General features: G+C 59.1%; 6 protein-coding genes across 6 annotated transcripts; 2 read left to right on the top strand and 4 right to left on the bottom strand.

The window, feature by feature from the left end:
- Positions 1-603: 603 nt before the first annotated feature.
- DCS_05172 (uncharacterized protein) lies at positions 604-2,379 on the top strand (the record flags this gene model as incomplete). Its single annotated transcript, XM_040802478.1, has 1 exon — positions 604-2,379. The coding sequence occupies one exon, from the start codon at positions 604-606 to the stop codon at positions 2,377-2,379; it is 1,776 nt and encodes a 591-aa protein (XP_040657511.1).
- A 299-nt stretch (positions 2,380-2,678) lies between these two features.
- On the bottom strand, positions 2,679-3,733 carry DCS_05171 (uncharacterized protein; the record flags this gene model as incomplete). Its single annotated transcript, XM_040802477.1, has 2 exons — positions 2,679-3,608; positions 3,707-3,733. The coding sequence occupies 2 exons, from the start codon at positions 3,731-3,733 to the stop codon at positions 2,679-2,681; spliced, it is 957 nt and encodes a 318-aa protein (XP_040657510.1).
- Positions 3,734-4,635: 902 nt separating this feature from the next.
- On the bottom strand, positions 4,636-5,541 carry DCS_05170 (Ser/Thr protein phosphatase family protein; the record flags this gene model as incomplete). Its single annotated transcript, XM_040802476.1, has 1 exon — positions 4,636-5,541. One exon carries the CDS (start codon positions 5,539-5,541, stop codon positions 4,636-4,638), a length of 906 nt encoding a protein of 301 aa, XP_040657509.1.
- A 3,872-nt stretch (positions 5,542-9,413) lies between these two features.
- DCS_05169 (glucose transporter-like protein) lies at positions 9,414-11,314 on the top strand (the record flags this gene model as incomplete). Its single annotated transcript, XM_040802475.1, has 3 exons — positions 9,414-9,595; positions 9,673-9,998; positions 10,077-11,314. 3 exons carry the CDS (start codon positions 9,414-9,416, stop codon positions 11,312-11,314), a joined length of 1,746 nt encoding a protein of 581 aa, XP_040657508.1.
- Positions 11,315-11,808: 494 nt separating this feature from the next.
- On the bottom strand, positions 11,809-15,039 carry DCS_05168 (calpain family cysteine protease; the record flags this gene model as incomplete). The annotated part of the gene is made up of 5 exons (XM_040802474.1): positions 11,809-13,457; positions 13,511-13,718; positions 13,788-14,084; positions 14,134-14,714; positions 14,784-15,039. 5 exons carry the CDS (start codon positions 15,037-15,039, stop codon positions 11,809-11,811), a joined length of 2,991 nt encoding a protein of 996 aa, XP_040657507.1.
- Positions 15,040-17,266: 2,227 nt separating this feature from the next.
- On the bottom strand, positions 17,267-18,100 carry DCS_05167 (zinc knuckle protein; the record flags this gene model as incomplete). Its single annotated transcript, XM_040802473.1, has 3 exons — positions 17,267-17,713; positions 17,773-17,948; positions 18,007-18,100. 3 exons carry the CDS (start codon positions 18,098-18,100, stop codon positions 17,267-17,269), a joined length of 717 nt encoding a protein of 238 aa, XP_040657506.1.
- Between the last annotated feature and the right edge of the window lie 1,198 nt (positions 18,101-19,298).

The raw sequence follows: 19,298 nt of genomic DNA, 5'->3' as shown, positions 1-19,298 counted from the left end.
ACCAGCCACGACTAGTAAGTGTGCTCACATGGACATGTATAGATAGATACGGCATAGATAGTGGCCACTAACATCTATCTAGGTACTACTTTTGAGTAGAGGCCGAACGGACGAGAGCGTCGAGAGGGGGAGCAGAGTGCTACACGTATGCTGCATCGTATGCATGCGGATGAGAATGACCGGCTCGTTTGCCATTTGGCTTTATGAGTCGTGCCGGCGCACATTCTGCGAGTTATTTGCGACACATTGCAGCCGTCAGCTTGACAATGTCGACAGAGACATTGGATGCCAAGCGACGGCCAAGCCCAGGGGGTCGGTACCACTGCTGCATCAGTACTTACAGGCACACCTACTGCAAGTACAGCTAGCTAAGTACACCGTAAATACCTGGACGACTTGTACCGGGTACCTACCACCGACGCATGTCGTCATCAACTGGTATGCGCATTGATTTCCAGCGGCTTCCAGGCCAAAGTCCCTGCCTTCCAACGCTCCATCATTCCCTTCTTCTTCCTCTTTCCTCCACGACAGCAAGTTCGTTTCCCCAAGACGCGGGAGAGAAACAAAGGAAACGCGCTCGAGAGGTTGGCCATCTCGTACACCATGGCCGACGCAGGCCTCGTGCAAGCCAGTCTCATCTGGGTCACCTACGCCATCGCCGTCGGCTTCTGCCTGCTCGCGGCCACCATCACGGCGTTTACGTGGCAGACGCCCCGAGATCGGTCGGCCGTCGTCAGCATCGTCGCCATCGTCTCGCTCACGGCCCTCCTCGCCACCGTCCTCCTCCTCCCCGTCGACATCGCCCTCGTTTCCGCGACGGCGTCGCCGTCGGTCGGGGCCAAGAAGCCATGGGCGACGCCGGAGAGGGTAGGGTCGATGCTGCGGCGGCTCCAGGTGGTCTACTACTCGCTCTACAGCGTCGACGCGCTGCTATGCCTCGTCGTCATCCCCTTTGCCTACTTTTGGTACGAAGAGTACGACGAGGTCGAGGTCGAGGTCGAGGGCAGGACGTGGACGAGCCGGTTCCTGGCCTCGGCCAAGTACACGCTCTTCTTCGTCGCCCTCGTCGTCGTCCTCTTCCTCGTCGGCTTCCTCATCCCGGCCGCCGGCGATGACACCTCGGCGCACTGGAACCTCGACTACTTCAAGGGGCTGGTGGCGCAGAATCACGGCGAGAAGGCCCTCACATTTTCCCTCGGCCTGCTCGTCACCCTCGGCATCCTGCTCTACGTCGTCTACACGGGCGCCGGCCTCGCCCTCATGCCCATCTCCTTCATCCGGTCGGCGCCGGCCATCTCGGCGCCGCGTCTCTCGGCGACGACGGCGACGCAGCTCGAGCAGAACCGCGAGCGGCAGCGCCAGCTCGAGCTGCGCAACGCCGGCCGCGACGTGGGCATGCCGCGCAAGGACAGGCGCGAGCTCGACGCGCTCGTCCGGGAGGAGCAGACGCTCGTCCGTCGCGCGCGGCTCGCCGCCGAGGCCCAGGGCGACGGCAGGAGCGGCGTCTTCCAGGCCTGGCTTCGCCTCTGCGCCCTCGTCCGCCCCGTCAAGATGCTCGGCGGCACCCTGCTCCTCCTGCTCGCCGGCCTCCTCTGGGCGTCGATGCTCATGACGGGCATCGACAAGGCGCTCAACTCGGTTTGCAAGCAGCGGTGCGGTTACATCCTCGGCCACGTCCACCTCTTCCAGCCGATGAACTGGATCTTTGTCCAGACGGCCAGGGTGTTCCCCGTCGACTATCTCCTGATGGCCCTGCTCGTCCTCTTCCTCTTCAGCAGCTCCATCTCGGGCATCGCCACCGTCGGCATCCGCTTCCTCTGGATCCGCCTCTTCCAGATCAGGCGAGGACGCACGGCCCCGCAGGCGCTGCTCATCGCGACCGTCATGATGGCGCTCGTCATCCTCGCCGTCAACTACGCCGTCGCCATGCTCGTCGCGCCCCAGTACTCCATCTACGGCACCCAGACCTTTTGCACCAACAGGCCGGCGCAGGTTGGCGAGCAGCCCGTGTGCGAGCCCGGCTCGGACATGATCCGGCCCTGCTCCGAGGTGCTCGACTACGAGCACGCGCGGGAGGTCTGCACGCCGTCGGTCATGTCGACCTTTCTCAACCGCATCGCCATCACCTGGCCCTTTTTTGGCATCGTCGACTTTTGGGCCCAGTTTGCCTTTCTCGCCGTCTTCCTCGTCGTCCTCGTCGCCGCCATCGTTCGCGCACCCAAGGCGAGCGTCGGCGACATGGACGAGGACGCCGAAGCCGACGAGGAGGAGAGCCTGCTGGCTTCCACCGGTCGACGATTTGGTGCGACGTGGGAGGACGTGCGAGGGAAGGCGCCGAGAAAGGACATGCGACGGATTGGGGGCTCATCGCGGACATAGCTCCCGTCGCTGTTTGGGTTTCGCCCTATTTTCCTGTTCAGCCATCTTGAAAGGTGGACATCCGGGGCACGTATGCCATCGGCAACAACGGTTTTGCCATGCTTTTCTTCTTCTTCTTCTTCGTGCTTGGAGTTTGGGGAACGGGAAACGGGGGGCAAAGGGAAACGGTTCAGGGCTCGAGGCACAGGGCAGGGCAGGACAGGTCGGGTCGGGTCAGGTCGGATGAGGTCATGGTTCACACGTCTCCAACATTGTCGAGTTCATAATGAAAGCACGGCTTGCATGAAGATGGACCTGCTCTACACGGCGCCCAGCGCCAGCTTGGGCTCCTTCGCCTTCCGATTTTTCGTAAACTGCACTGCCTTGTGCGCCTGGTCATCAAAGGCAGCGGCCGAACCTTGATGCATCTCGCGCCAGCAGCGGACGCAGTAGGGGTCGTCCTCGCAGCCGAGGCAGCGCAGAGCGGCGTCCTCGAGGCAGACGGTGCACCAAGAGTCGACGTCGTCGTCGGTGTAGTCGGTCGTGCTCGTGAGGCGGCGAACGGGCTCGCCCGCAGGCGTCGGCTGACCGGACGGGACGGTGGGGAGGCGGAGGGCGGGAGAGGGGGCGCGGAGGGCGGCCATGCGGGCGGTCAGGTCTTCGAGGGCGGTGCTGGGTGCCGGCGAGGATGCGTATACGGAGGAGGCGGCGGCGACGACATCGGTTGTGGGCGTGGAGTTAGGGATGGTACCGGAAGGGAGGACGTCAAGATTGGAGGGCAGAGTGGGGAGGTCCATTCCTTCGTCCAGCTCGTCGTCTTCGGTGCCGGTTGCCTCCCGGTGACTGTGATTTCGTTCCAAAGGGGATTCTAGGTCGTCTTGTCGACTCATCGGGTCGAGGTCGATCTCGTCGCGGAAGCGGGCGATGATATCATGCACCTCAGTTGCCATCTTCTCGCCGTCCGAGTCATCCGAGTCGTGCACACCTTTTGGTCCTTTATCGTCGTCGCGCAGCCGTCGCAGCAGAGCCTTAACCTCTTCATCCCTAGGCTCGTGGGCGATGGAAGATGGCTCCTCGACGGCATCGACGTCCGCTAGCAACTGCTCGAGTGTCCTGTCGTCCGTCTCGAAGACGCCGTCGACGTCGTCCTCGACCACGGAGGTCCCCTCGGCGGCGCGTAACCTGCTTGGCGATTGGACCGTCGCCTTCTCGGCGCAGGCTTCTAGTCCGTCGTTGGACGATTCCTTTGCCTGTATGGGTGATGATTCGACTCCGTTGCGCAGGGACTTGAGCCGGGCAGCGAGCGTCTCCTCCCTCGTCGGCGTCTTGGCCCGTTCAATCACATGACCCGCCGTTGCCCTTGCGTTTCGTCCATGTCAGTGCCCTGACGAACAGGCAAGCAGTTGATAGTCGGGACAAGTAGAGAACGAGAATGGAAGGCTCACGTGGTCGAAGGAGGCTTCTCGACCGTTGCGCTGGCACCGCGTAGGGCTTGCAGTCGGTGCAGCAGTGATTTGTCAATGTCGTCGTGCATACTGCTGCGATGGCTGGGGAAGGACGGCGGTTGGGAATACTGTGCTTTCTAGCAGCGATTGATCGTGGTGCAAAACTCTGAATCCCAAGTGGTGATGCTGTGATGCGGATTCGAGTCAAGGTGAGCCAAGTTGAGCCAGGGTGAACCAAGGTGAGCGACGGTGAGAGTGGTGAGAGATGGTTAGTGTCGGTGAGTGAAGGACGGCAGCGTTGCGTTGCTCGATGGACTGCTAAGCGTCGGGGAATCTGCACCCCTCATTCCGCTTTTATCTGCATTGCATTCTACAGCGATCAAGGTCATGCTCCAGAATGGGGCACTGAAAAAGCTGGAACATGGCCGGAAATAGATTTGTCTGGGGAGCAATGTTCATGAACTTGGTACTGTCGGAATGATGGATGAATCATGGCGACATTCTGCAGCGGCTGCCAGGTACTATTCGTGCCTATGGAGCCAACACCAACGGAGCCGCACGTCACTATCCAACGTGACATCCAAAACATCCAAGACATCCAAGACATGGAGGAATTATAGATTTTTTCCATGTCCTGACGACTGGATGAGACACGTTCTTACAAGAAGAGGGTTTCAAACATCTCCCCTTCCACGAGAATATCCAAGTAAAGTAGATGTTATGCAAGGAATGTGCTGATATTCCGTGTCCAACCCAGTATCGAAGAAAAGAAAGCAGACAATAACGCAGACGCCAGCCTGCCTTATACAAAGCTGCTCCTAGGAATGGAGCATTACACCGAGGCGACGGTAGGCGACGGCGGCGGCGGTTGTTCGTCGGCGGCTTCGACCTGGACGATGCGATGCTCAAGCCCCGACTCCGTCGGCTCGAGCAGCAAACCGGTCAGGCGATGGCCGTAGACACAGGCCGAGTCCAAGCCGATGGCGTACCTGCCCATCTGTAGGCTGCGCTTCGCGTCGTGACCAAAGATGACGGTCATCGTCTCGTCCTCGCGGGACGCCGACGCGAGCTCGTGCTGTCGACGATCCCACTCGACGGCCCAGCCCTCCTCCCCAGCGGCTTCATCGGGCGATAGGGTGTCGTTGAGGACGACGAGACTGCGCATGTGCATGACGGCGTACGCGTCCTGCTCCTCGAGCGGAGTGCCGGGCACGAGACCTGCGTGAACGACGACGACGTTGCCGAGGGAGCATCGTGGTCGCGGCGGCAGCTGGATGCGCAACATCAGCGGCAGGGAGGCGAGCCAATCGAGCTGCGAGGTCGAGAGCGCGGCCGCCGTCTTCCGCGTCTCTTCGCCGTGACTCACGGTATCGCTCCCGGCCTTGAGCTCGGCGGCGGCGCGGAGGACGGCGTCGTCGTGGTTGCCCCTGACGGCGCTCGCACCCAGCTTGATGGCGAGGTCGACGACGGCGGCGCTGTCGGGGCCCTTGTTCACGACGTCACCGACCAGCACGAGATGGTCGCCCTTGGACCTGTCGAAGCCAGCCTTGTCGAGCAGCGCGACGAGCGACCTTTTCATGCCATGGACGTCACCGACGATGAGGAGCCGATGCGTCGCCGTCGAGGAGGACCCCACCCGAGGCGGCAGGTCGGTCCGCCGGGGGAGGAGATGGTGCGGCAGGTCGGAAATGAAGGTGGCCAAGGGAAATATCCTCCCCGGCCCCGTCGCGGCAGACATGGCTGCTTCGCCTCGAGAGGGTTGGCAGAGGTTCGGTTCGACGATGCATGGCTCGCGTTGCACGCGTCGGTGAGCGAGCAAGCTTGGCCATGTCGGCAAAATGCCACGGCCAACGGATCCGTTGACAGTAAGCACTAACTGGCGGGTAGGTTGGCATGGCCATGTGCTACCTATAGTTGGCTTGCACGCGACGTCAGGTTCGATGTACCCAAGCACGGTTGGTGGTAGGCTGGTGTTAGTGCTATAGGTTGCTATCCACTTGCACTGGCTGTCGTACGTTGTTAGTGAATACTAGGAGGCGCCTACGGTCCTGACGATTACAGTACACCTACGGAGTATGCTGTAAGTAAGATACTGCAGTGAGTGTACATGTATGTAACCTTAGTACGGAGTACTAAGCAATACTATTAACTGTTGGTCCCTGTACGGAGTACTCCGTATTCTGTAAAAATTCGCAGGGATAGCAGCGTGCACAGCCCATCGTCGCGCAATCGCCGCCGCTTGAACGTTACCAGCACCCGAGAATCAGGATCTGACCCGCTGTTTGCGAATGGTAATTTCGGATGACAGCTCGAGCAGATGCGAATTGGCTTCTCTTTCTTTTTTTCTCTACAGTACGCACATTCTGAAACGAAACCAACGCCCAGCATTGTAGTAGGAGGGGAACCAGAAGAGCACTGAACCAGAAGAGCACTGACTGGGCTTAATGACTTGCTTGTACTCCGTATACTGTAGTAGTGTCTTTGGTACTTTGGCTACTTTGGATACGGAGTACTTTCGCTGACAGTACTTAGAGTCGGTTGTGATTGTGCACGGAAAAGTAAAGTACATGTTATGGAGCAACACTGCTACGCTATACCTGCCGATATGGAGTGACGAGAGGTACACGGTGATGTACAGAGTATGTTTAAATACGGAGTAATTACGGAGTACGGAGTACAGTACAGGCCAGCTATTTTACAGGTAGGTATCCGTTCTTAATTACAAACACAGAAGATACCAACAATTCACGACACCACCTGCTGTAGTCGAGAAGTCATCACGTGATGCGACCGAAAACGCCAAACTACAAATACGTACGAGTAAACGGAGTACGCGAGTAACGAATGGCGTAAAGTAATCTGATGGGATGGTGTGGCTGGCGGAAGGAGTATTCCGTCGTTACAGGTATGTGGCACGTACACTGAGCTGTCGTGTTCTAGCGCGAACGAAACGAATGATCGGCTGACCTGATTTTCGTGCGCCGCTATACGAAGTCCGTCATGGCTTGATTTGTCCAGCCAGCCAAGGTTGATCTTTTGGGACAAGACCACGAGGTTTCAACAACCAACTACCGTCGATATGATGATCCAAGAATGAAACTAGCCAGTTCGAGCTCTCGGGAATACCGTTGACGCATCATGGATGCGGTTTGATTGCGCTGACGGATAGCACCAGTGACGGCATAGATCGAGCTGGACGAAATCGCATACGTGCTTCGCGCAGGACGGCAGGCAAGCAGGGATGTGAATAGGAAGGGCAGCGTTCCGGCGTTCAGGATCCTGCTGGCAGGCCATGCCTGTGTATGCCTGTACTCCGTATATTCCTGCATATTCCTGCATGGCGCTGCGTATTCCCATTGTACCTGCACACGCCTGCACATCCCTGCATTTCCATCGCCTCGGCGTCGCTCAGCGCATTTCCGGTGCGTGTCGGCCCGGACGACGGCCCGCGCATGACGAGGGAAAAGGGGAGGCAATTATTCCAAGTGTGGCCTCACGTCGCCTCGCAACTCCCGTGTCTCGCCATGACGTTGACGATGCGACGGACGTCAATCCCCGCGGCGGACTCGCTGCGAGTCGCCGTTACGGCGCCACCGATGTTGCTGTACCGGGGATCGGGCGTGGGTGGCAGCGGTGACACCCCACACCGCGAGGCGGCCGCTAGCAGGCCTGCCAAGATTGTGGGGAACCGTCGCTATTCTCCTTGCATACGGTAATACGGGCAATACCATCCTCGCCGCTAACCATTACCCACTGACGGTACGAATACTTACTTAGTAGCAAGTGTAAAATGCGCAAGGGCCAAAACCGTACGGTGCTGTCGCGAGGAGCGCGGGGAAGAAGGTGAGAGACTGAAGGAGAGGCGTAAACCCAAATAGCTGCCAGCGCCTTCAAACGTCGGACGGAGGAGAAGCTTTGCCTCGTCATTGGCCAGCCGTCGTCCAAGTGTAGTAACGGTACTAGGTAGGTGGGTGCCAGGGACTGATGGCGCATTGGTTCTGCCGCCCATCACTGGCTCACTCGCTGGTTCGCTGGACGCCCGACGCTGGACGAACGTCCTCGCCCGCGCAAGGCACTTGTCGATTCTGGGGGATTTGGAAGAAGCAAAGAAAGCAAAGGGAAGAAGGGGAGAACAAGGTTCGTCGAGACAAGGCGCAACAAGACTCCGTCCTTCCCAATACAGTCCGTACACGTATACCAGATCATGCGCCGGCAATGAGGCGAATTTGGTCATGTTCGTGGGTGGCGGTGCCATGTCATGACTCCGAGCGAGCAGTCCATGGACCGGCAACACGGTCGGTCGTCTTACCTGCTCCGAGTTGCGGGCACTGGCACACTCGGGCAAGAATGGCGGACGGTTGGACAGCACTAGTTACCGGTGCAAGGCCGCTTGCATCGCAACCTGCGGGATGCATTTACAGGTCGGTCCGAGTCGCCAGCGTCGTGCATCGTGACCAAGCTTGATGCCGAATTGGGAAATGGCCTGCTGGGTAAACAAGCGCGTTGCTGCGTCACTTAGCGGCAGACGTAAGCGTACATGCAAGTCCCGCTAGTTTTACTTACACAGCTTGTGCCCTCAAGACGCCTGCTTTGCAGGTACATGCGTGTAGATGTCAAGCACATATTATTGCCATGAAGCCCGAATCAACGTATCGCGGCAAAGACCAGTCGTTGGTTGCTCAGGAATAAAAGGAACCTCTGTCCGTCCTTCCTTCCTTCCTTCCTTCCTCCTCTGTGAGATTGCCTCCGTACGCACCTGCCCGCTCCGACCTCTCAACGCACAAAATCTCCGTCGTCCCTTCCACTTCCAGCTCTAGGATTCCTACGCTAGTGGGAAGTGGGACGGCGGAAGCGACCAAGGAAGGCCCCAGGGAAAGAGATGGCAAACCAGGGAAACCACCCAGGGGGGCGTGCCTTCCTGAACCTTGACTAGACACCACTGCACCCTCCGTCCAATGAGCACCTGCACACCATGATCCATGCCATCACCCATATTCCTCGTACGACGTCACCGCCGCCGTTGACACTGCCGCTTCGGGACGCCGCAATGGCCTCTAGTGGACGACAAAGGGTGCACGCAACACCATCTCCATCCCCTTGGCGGTTGCAGATCGTGGCCTAGGCCAAGGGCAACAGGTGCTCGCCGCTCGAGGTGTGAGGAGTCGCCCACGTCCACCGAGGCGCCACCAGAGCGTACCCACCGTCCTTCTGCATCGGCCTCGGGTACTCGGACGGCTAGGCCAACCGTTGCTCTCGTTATCCCCTTCCCTGCCTGCCATCCTTTATATATCCTCATCGCTCGGTGCTCTCTCCCGGGCACTGCAACCATCGGCAGCCTCCACCAGCCCGGCCCATTAAATGACCGCCCGCGTCCGTCGCCATCGAAACGATCGTGTCCTCGTCGCACGTACCTGTACATGTACACGCAAACGCACACGTACACGCGCATTCACACCTTGCCGCTGCTGAGAAGCATTCGAGAACGCCAAGGTCGCCTTGCTTTGCCAGCTTTGCCAGCACACGAATCCCTCAGTTGACCGAGCGGGACACCGCAAGCAAGTGGCAAAAACCAAACCGCCCACCGGCTAGCATCGCAGCTTCACCGCCATCATGAAGTTCCCCGCCTACAAGAAGGGGTGCTGCAACAGTGCCCACACGAATGGGTGCTGCAAAAAGGCGCCGAAGGAACCCAAGCCTCTCGCCGCCAATGCCGAGGCCGAGGGCGAGGCTGGGAAATCGTGGCCCGGCATCGTCATCGGTTTCTTCGTCGCCTTCGGTGGTATCTTGTTTGGGTACGAAACGCCACGGCCGTGCTCCGTGCCGCCCAGAGTTCGCCCCTTTCTCGACCGCGCGCTGACACGCTCGGCAGATATGACACCGGTACCATCAGCGGCATCCTCGCCATGCCCTACTGGCAGGACACCTTCAGTACCGGCTATGTCAACCCCCAAGGCCATCTCGACGTGACGACGAGCCAGGAATCCGCCATCGTCTCCATCCTCTCGGCCGGCACCTTCTTCGGCGCCCTGTTTTCCCCCTTCATGGGTGACTACATCGGCCGTCGCCCAGCTTTGATGGCGTCAACCTGGGTCTTCAACCTCGGAGTCGTCCTCCAGACTGCTGCCACCGACATTCCCCTGTTCCTCGCCGGTCGCTTCTTCGCCGGTCTCGGCGTCGGCCTGATATCGGCTTTGAGTAAGTGAACTCTGCATCCATCTCCTTGCCTGGTCCTAGAGCCCAACCGCCAACAACGACTTACGCATTCGCACCCAGTCCCCCTCTATCAGTCCGAAACGGCCCCCAAGTGGATTCGAGGTGCCATCGTCGGTGCGTACCAGCTCGCCATCACCATTGGCCTGCTCCTCGCCGCCGTCGTCAACAATGCCACCTCCGACCGGAATGACACGGGCTGCTACCGCATCCCCATCGCCATCCAGTTCGCCTGGTCCCTTATCCTCTTCATCGGCATGATCTTCCTCCCCGAGACACCCCGATACCTTGTCCGCCGCGGCAAGATGGACAAGGCTGCCAAATCCCTCGGCGTCATTCGCCGACTCCCCCCCGACCATCCTGTCATCCTCTCCGAACTGGACGAGGTCAAGACGAACCACGACTACGAGATGAGCATCGGTTCGGCCTCCTACATCAAGTGCTTCAAGCCCCCGATTCTGAAGCGTCAGTTCACCGGCATGGCCCTCCAGGCCCTCCAGCAGCTCACCGGCATCAACTTCATCTTCTACTACGGCACCAAGTACTTCCAGAACTCGGGCGTCTCCAGCGGCTTCGTCATCCAGATGATCACCTCGTCCATCAACGTCGTCTCCACCATCCCGGGCCTCTACGCCATCGATAAGTGGGGCCGCCGGCCTTTGCTCCTCTGGGGCGCCGTCGGCATGTGCATCTCCCAGTTCATCGTAGCCATGACCGGTACCCTGTCTTCTGGTCAGACGGACGATGGCGTCGTCTATGTCACCAACCTCGCCGGTCAAAAGGCGGCAGTCGCCTTCTCCTGCATCTTCATCTTCTTCTTCGCCTCCACCTGGGGGCCGCTCGCTTGGGTCGTCACCGGCGAGATCTTCCCGCTCAAGGTCCGTGCCAAATCGCTGAGCATCACGACGGCAACCAACTGGCTCTTCAACTGGGCCATCGCCTACTCGACCCCCTATCTCGTCAACTATGGCGACGGCTACGCCAACCTGCAGTCCAAGATCTTCTTCATCTGGTTCGGTTGCTGCTTCATCTGCATCGCCTTTGTCTGGTTCTACATCTACGAGACCAAGGGCCTCACCCTCGAAGAGATTGACCTCATGTACACGGAGGAGAGCTCGGCTCGGAAGTCGACCAAGTGGCGCCCGAAGGAAACATGGGTCCACCGCCAGAGCATCGCCGATCAGGGAGACGGACTCGGCAACGAACCCAAGGCGCAGAACATTGACGGCGACGATCAGGTGGCGACGACGCACCACGAGCAGGACGCGACACCACCCCGCGAGCCGGAAGCCACTGTGTGAGAGGTCTTTGGCAGCTCGCTGTCAGAGTTTGCTAGGAGCGTCCATGTGTACTGTACATTGTCGGGGCGCCACCATCGGCGGGTGTATGAGTGTAATAATGCAGAATCTGGGACACGTGGAAATGGATTACGTTTGACAGACCCGGGAGTTGAATAGTTTGGCCGTCGCTCGGAATTCTCCACTGTTCGGTCTGTTAACATGTCTGTCGATATATACCATGATGAATCATCTTGTTGTGTTGGGTAGTAATAATGATATCAAACACAAAACGGCAGCTCAGGTTTTATGTTACAGCAGTGATGCAATACGAAAAGTAATAAAGGCTTGGCAACTGGCTTATGAGGCTAGGGTGGGCTGGAATACACAATCCCAACAAGAATGGTACTTTGAGTACCCGTATGAGGACGACCCCGTTCGTACAGTAATCGCATGAAATCCCACAACGGCGCGGCGGCAGGTAAAGTAATGTCAGTGAGTAGATGAGGGGTTCCTACTCAATACGGCTGCCGTCCATTGCCGCTCGTCTTGCTCTTTGTGCGGTCCACCATCCCTCCAGCAAGGGTCGCATCCTTGGCGCTATCGTCAACATCCAGTACCTTGCTCTTTCTCTCCTCCTCGTCGCCGTCACTGATGGCGTAGGGATTCGGACGTATTACTTTCAGCTTGACAACGTCTCTCTTGGCCTCCGCGCCCTGTTTGGCCTCGTCCGCGTCAGGAAATACCACCTGGTGATACACGCGCAGGCCAACGACGGCAACGGCGTTCCACGGGTCGAGCTCGAACTCATCCAGTGCTTCGTCAGCCAGAGCTTTCACTTCCGCTGGGCACGCGTTCACGCGTCGGATTCCCTCGAGGTACAAGTCGGCTTTGATGTCGAGCTCCCGATCTGAGAGTTCTGAGAGAGTGGCAAACATGTCGTCGCTGCCAGAGTCGTACTCGATGTTGGCCATAGTCAGCGGCTGCGGTATGTCATTTGGTATCATCATGGCCGGATCATTACACTTTCTTCCCTCCACACCGTTCCTGTTCGGCACGTCCCCGGCATTCTCCTTATTTTCCTGGGCCGACGTCGTCCCTAGCTGTAGCTGATGGGCCTCTTTTGGAAATTCGGTACCGGCTGGCACATTTTTATCCACTGGGTTCTGGCCTGAAGGCCTATCAGCAGTACTAGCGCTGGCAGCATTCTCTCTGCCGAAGAGCTCTCCAGAGGCAGCCGACTTCCTCTCAGCCGGGGTCTCAGGGTTAGCCTTGTCTGCAGTCTCATCGATATCCGTTGCCACTGCTGGCTTTTTCTTCGATATGGGGACATCAACGGGCTCAAGACCACTCCCTGTGACGATACTGTCGCCCACATCCGCCGCCATTTTCAACCGCCCAGCCGCCGCTACTCGCGTCTTGACTCTCCGGCGTACTCTCGCTTTCCGATGCTTCTCCTTATCTCTTTTATACTGCTTCTTCTTGAGGTATTGTTCCTCTTCCCGGTTGGACTGGATTTTCTTTTTGATCTCCTCCCGCTTCTTTGTCAATTCTCTCTTCTCGTGTGCCTCTCTCATCGCCCTTTCTCCTGGGGATTCCGCAATTTTTCCCTTGTCATGCGCAAGGTCGTAGGCTAGCCCTATGCGTGTGAGCTTTTCCCGACGACTCTTGGCACTGTCGCGGATGACGTCCTCGATGGGCAAGAAGTGTTCCGATCGGCAGGCATTGATTTTGATCCGAACGTCATAGTCACCTGCCTCCAGTACCAGCTCGACATTGACAGAGCGCCGCATGCGGTACGGAGGTTGGCTGCGAACAATATAGTCTTCGTGACCAGCTCTGTGAAGGCGCAAGGCCAGCTCGAACCCATATTGGCCTTCCAGCCCCCGGAAATATCGATCGTCAAGCTGAGACAGGACGAGGATGACTGGTCCAGGTTTCGAAATGGAAAGAGAAAAATACGTGTCGTGGTAGTTGACCATCCAAGGTACGTTCAAGGTGGTCCAGATTTGGGCCACGCTCCAGTCGGGTCCGAAGAGTCGGGTGCGCTCAAAAGCTTGGTACTTGCGCAGGAGATCTTCGTACGCTATCCAAAAGTTCCCGTCGTCACCGAAACGGTGGTTGAGCTTCTCGAGCCACTGCGGCGTCCACTCCTTGGACCCATCGCCTGCGTTCGAGTTAGCTTCAACGTCACTCTTGGGATGCGCGAGATTGGCGTACTCCAGGGACCCTTCCATTCACCCTTTCCCCAGGGGTTCTTGAGGCGGATGAGACGTTTACCGTCGATCTCGACGGCTCTCTGGACCGAGTATGAGTGCAGTTCCATGATGCCCTTTCTCTCACCCCAGGTCGACCCGCCCCAGACGCCGGTGCTGCAGCCGAAGAGAAACTCTTGGTTCACCATGAGGAGCTCGGCCCAGAAGTGCTCCTGTGGCAGAATGTCAGGCAGGCTAGGGAGATTTTCGACATGGAATTTGTGCGTGCGTCACCGGCTCACCTTGTCCAAAATGTCCGTGGTGAATATCTCCGACGTCACTCCTCCAGTGAGGTCCTCGATGCCCTCGCCACCGAAGCCGCCTTCAATGGCAGCGTAGTCGCCGTGCGCCTTGGCGTAGCATTTCTCGAGCAGCGGCAGCCAAGTCTCCTGCGGATGCTCGCATTGGGCAAAGTACAGAGCGCCGCTGTTGGACTGGTAGATTTTGCGATATGCTTCCTCGGGGTTGATGCGTTCGCACTCATCAAACAGCACCCGATCCGTGTAGCTCTCGTCATAGTCCGACTTTGTAAGATACAGCTGGAATTGTTAGCACTGCATGTCCATCAACGGAGCGTAAACTACTGACAAAGTCATCGACGATTTCCGAAATCCACTCGCCATCGCGGTGAAAGACGAAACCGTAGACGCCGACATCGGGGTCGTGGGCGACGCACAGCCTCTCTATCAGCCCCTCCTTGTTGCTCAGGGTGCACAGGGCCGACATAAGCCAGCAGTCCCCGTCACGACCCTGCCTGACATCGTTTGCCGTGGGACCCTCGATGTAGAATTGTGGCTTGTCAAAGATTTCGGTGACACGCTTTGCGCTGCGAGGGCAAAAGTCGTGGCCTGGAGGCGTTCCAGGCCGGCCACGGAGGTTGGAGAGCGACTGCAAGGTGTCGCGGCGGCCGAGCTTGAGGTCAGATTCGAGGTCGAAGTGCGGGTCGCGGTACTTTTTGTTGACTCGGCGACACTCCTTGACAATCTTGGCCACCTTGGCACGGCACATGGCCGCCGCGTCCTCGTAGCTGGCCTGAGCCGTCGTCTTGCTGTGCACAGTAGGGGAGGCTGTGGCGTCTGCCGTCGTGCCCATGCCGTCGGAGCCGGGGCTCTGCTCGGGCTTCTTGATCATCTTGCTGACGAACTGATTCTTGGGGATGACGGTAGTCGCTATGAATCGTCAGCGTCCGCCCTCGTGAAGGAGGCAAAGGACAGGGGAATGGGAATGAGCAGGGCAACCTTTGCCAGGCGTCTTGGTGGTGAACTTGGCCCAGAAGTTGTCGATGGCCTCTTGGGGCGGTTTCTTCGGCCGCTTGGCCGTCGGAGGAGTCATGAAGAAGGGCGGGCGTCCCCTAGATGCAGCCTCTCCCAACGGCAGTGGTGGCGATGGTGACCGACCCCGGATGGAAAGCTGTCTTGAAGGAGGAGGCGAGCACGAGCGAGAGCGTGAAGACCGCCATCGGCGGCCAATGTTGGGACCCAGAATGGCGGACATGGCGACGAAGGCCGTAACCGACTTTGCCAGCCAACCCGGGCGGTAGAGAAGGGCACTTCTTCCCTTCCCTCGAGGAACGCTGTGATGTACTGGGAGTTTGAACGAAGGCAGCTGCGGCCGTGGATGGCTTTGGCTTGCCGTCGGTCACCCTCTCCCCTCTGGACAAGCGAGTGTGCCTTGCAGCAGACAGTCTCCTCTCTCTTGTAGCAGCGTGCAAGCTGCGCCGTTTGTGGTGGTGGAGGAAAATGAACTGCTCGCAGCTGCCCCCGTCGCCATGGTGGGAGCTGACCGTCTTCATTTCGATACAGTCATGCATGCTGCGAATAAGAATTCGTCACACCGTACGGCTACGCCGTCAGCCACCATCGCTGCCTATTGATCGATCAGACAGTGCCATCTGCCTCGCTGCCTGGTCGCATGTGTGTCGTTTCGGCCACATGTCCAGACGCAATAGCTCGATGCTGTGTGTCGGTGTGACGGCTGCCAACCATGACTGCCAACTTGGTTGGTCGTGATGGCCTGCGGACCTCACCCCCCTCCCTCCCCCCCTCCCCTCACCGTTTCTGAGGGCACCGCCTGGGGCGGGAATACCCCGATCCCCCAGTCGCCATCAACCTCTTCCCGAGCGCACTTCTACATGACCCCGGACCTCCTCGACCAGTACAATGAACGGCCCCATAATGATGGGCGTTCTTCGTGTCGGAGTGCTCTCGCATCCATCAACCCAGACCCCGGCAGGTGATGACTACATACAACATACAAGCCCCCAACACAAAGTCCCCACGCCCAATGGCACGCGATGGCCAGGCGCCAGGGTCGCAAAAGCTGGGACCAGAAACATCAACTGCATGTCCGAGTGACCATGCCCCGGGGTCGCGAAGCATACATAGCAACTCAGCCATCTCACACCTCACACCGGCACCCTTGGTCGTTCACGTAAGTATATGTTGGTCGGCAGACGATGCACTGTTTGCTTTCACGAATCGTATTGCTTCTCTCTGTGCAGGGAACAAGGCTTGTCGCGACGCGTCGCCTTGCCCAATCCATGACCAGTTCCGCGTCTGTCTCCTCAGTCTCCCACCGCTTCTCCAGCAACCGCACGCGCCAGCTACTTGCGACGCGGGTGCGTGAGACGACGGCCTGCTTCCGGGAAAACAGGGTCCTTCATCTCGGCGTGCCCGCGCTTGTCTTTTTATCTTCTTCTTTCGTCGTCCCAACAACAATGTACATATGCGGTGCAAGGCCTCTCCGGGCATCTCTGCACAAGCACCCCATCCTCTCTCCACCATTCTTGCTGTTGCCTGCCAGCGCTCGCCTAACGTCTTCGTATCCACCGCCGCGTACGCGCACACGTCCGTCTTGGGTTTCCGCCACTTGGAAGCCGCTTGGAACCGCTCCAGCTCGCCGCCGTCGCCGGCGGCAGAAGCTTCAGCCACGAGGGCACCACAGGTCGGACGCGCCGCTCCAGCTCATCACAACAACATCAACACTCAGCCTCACGGGGTATATCCATCGCCGGTGCCAGTTTTAGTCTTTCGTCGTCATAAAGAGCCATGTGACAGTGTCTGTCGGTCGTTGCCGGGGTACAGGACGTCGGTGGTCGTCCAAGGTGATCCAAAGGAAAGGGTGATGGGGAGGAATGACATTGTCGCATTGCGAGGAGCTTGACCTGCCCGACGAATCTGGTCCGGCATCGGTCCGGCAGATGACGTGGGATTAGGGCGGAGAAGAATCCGAGCGCGGGTCCGCCTGCATTCCTCCCGTCCTTGTCTTGTCGTGTAGCATTCAGGAAATTGGTCGTGAGGGAAGATAATTATCGTCAGCTTCGTTCCGTTCCGTTCCGTTCCGTTGCGTTGCCGTTCCGAAACGTCGAGGGGCCCCAAAGAGGAATAAAAAATGAAAGAGGAATGAGATGACCGGAGACGCCGTGATGAGCCGATGATTTGGATAAAACGTATCGTTACCATGCATCAACAGAAATGATAACCAAACTAAGGGAAACGACAGGAGAAAACGTCCAACGAGCAGAGCGGTCGGGACGCCGTCATGGTGACTATGATGGCAATGAAAAAAAGAAAAAGGGAAAGCAAATCAACAGTCCCTCGGGCCGTTCCCTTTGCAGAAAGGTCATGGCCTAGGGTTCATCTGCCCTCGGGCCGTCGGCTTCGCATGGTTTGAGAGAAGCAGCTCGGGAGGCCGGGAGGGCAGGGGCGCGCCGGCTTGCGGTTTACGCCACCGGGGCGATGGGGGCCACCGGGGCCGCGGAAACGCTGATCAAGTCAACGACCTCGGGGGGGTTGATGGGGTGAACGGGGTTGACCTGGTTCATCTGGTTCATCTCCTCGCTGGCTCCCGCGTTCTTCTGGCGGCAATCCCGAGAAATGTGGCCGGCCTCGCCACACTGGTAGCACGTCTTGCCGGCCGTGTTGAGCGGGCCGCCGTTGGGAGCAGTGCAGTCACGCGAGATGTGGCCGAGCTTGCCGCAGGCGTAGCACTTCATGGCCTGGGCCTGGCAATCGCGAGCGAAGTGGTTGGGGCCACCGCACTTGTAGCACGTGGCAGGGCGAGGTCCACCGGCGAAGCCGCCGCGACCGGCGAAGCCGCCATATCCACCGCGAGCCATGGGAACTCCGCGTCCCATGGCGCCGGGGCCGACGGGGTTAGGGCAGGCACGCTAAGAGCAGGGTCAGCTCGACGAGCTCGGCGGGCTCCCGCCCGGGAGGCCAGACATACAGCAAGGTGGCCGGGTTGGCCGCAGGTATAGCAGCGGCTGCTGGTCGCGTTGCCGCTGAGGCGCAGGGTTGGGCAGTCGGCCTGAACGTGGCCGAGGCCCTGGCAATGGTAGCACTGCTTGGCCTCGGTGGTGCGAGGGAGAGGGCAGCCGTTGGACTCGTGGCCGGGCTGCTTGCCTAGGGGAGGGGGGTCAGCCGCTGGGGACGGAATCGGGCAGGGCGGGCGGGACGGTACAGTTGTAGCAGAGGCGCTCGGCGGAGGAGCACACCTCGGCGTAGTGGCCGACGTTGCCACACTTGTAGCAAGCGCGTCGGGAGAGAGAAGACATGTTGGTGATTGAATAAGCGGCGACTGTGCTGCGCGAGAGTCATCGTTAGCAGGGATTCTGGACAAGACGGCAATCGTCATGGGCGATCATGGCGACGGTGACGCAGCTTGCGACAACGGTCCCAAAAAAGGCGGCGCGGCGTGGGTCGGTACGCTTCAAGGCGAACGCAGGGCGACCGGCACGACGGATATTGGACCACGATGTCGGGCGGGTGATGCCGTGCGACCTGGCAGCGTGAGAGGGATCCTTCCAGAAAACATCCGGCCCATCGGTGTCCGGGCGGAGAGTACCGGACTGCGGATGCCACTCCAGGGCGAGAGTGCGACGTCATCGTGGAATGTCGACCATCGCCTCCCTGGACAACGATCCAGTAGGCATGGGTCGGTCTTGCGGCGGTTTTGCGCGACGCCCGCCCCTGAAGGCCGACAGTCGTTCCATTGCACGGCACCAAGATTGACCCGGGAACAGCGGATCGAAGGGTTCCTTGGTTCCGCCATCGTCGCACAAGACGGGCGTGAGCGGGCGGCAGGCGAAGGGTTGGTGCGAGCGGTCCACGAAGCAGGCCATCAACGTGAGCGCGTCGCGGTTCGGAAACGTTTGTGGCGCATTCGTTCGCAACGGTGTCCCGAAAGCTTGTCCCTGGGCGACGACGATCGATCGACGACGGCAGCACGCGTGCAGCCTCGTCGCCACGGCAGAATAGCTGATGCGACGAAGAAGGGAAGGGGGGCAAGGGGGGGGGGGGGGGGGAAGGAGAAGGAGAGGAGTTGCATGGCGCCCCGAATCGACGACGACAATGGGCGAAACGTACCTAAGCTATCGTAACACCGGGGTGAGAGGATGCTCGGCGGGCGAGAATGAGGATGAAGGAGGACGTGGTCTGGTCTGGTCTGGTCTGGTCGCCGGACAACGAACGGTTCAGGTTCAGTTCAGTCCAAGGGGGAATGTCGAGGACGGTATGATGATCCCACCAGCAAGTCGAACGTTGCACAAGTTGATATCTTCGGACGGGAGGAGAAGCAAGGAGAAAATTTTCTCACGAAATCTAATTTTGCGCGTGGCGGTTGGCGGGCAAAAAAAGGGAGGGGAAGGGGAGCGGAAAAGATGGGGGTGGATGTGACTGTGGAGCGAAGGGAACCCTCGACGGAGGCAGCGATGGTGTCCTGGTAGATCCACATGCATTCTTACAGGCCGCTCG

Source organism: Drechmeria coniospora, chromosome 02, assembly GCF_001625195.1.
Source record: "Drechmeria coniospora strain ARSEF 6962 chromosome 02, whole genome shotgun sequence".
Lineage (NCBI taxonomy): Eukaryota > Fungi > Ascomycota > Sordariomycetes > Hypocreales > Ophiocordycipitaceae > Drechmeria > Drechmeria coniospora.
This window is presented reverse-complemented; position numbering and strand designations above follow the sequence as displayed.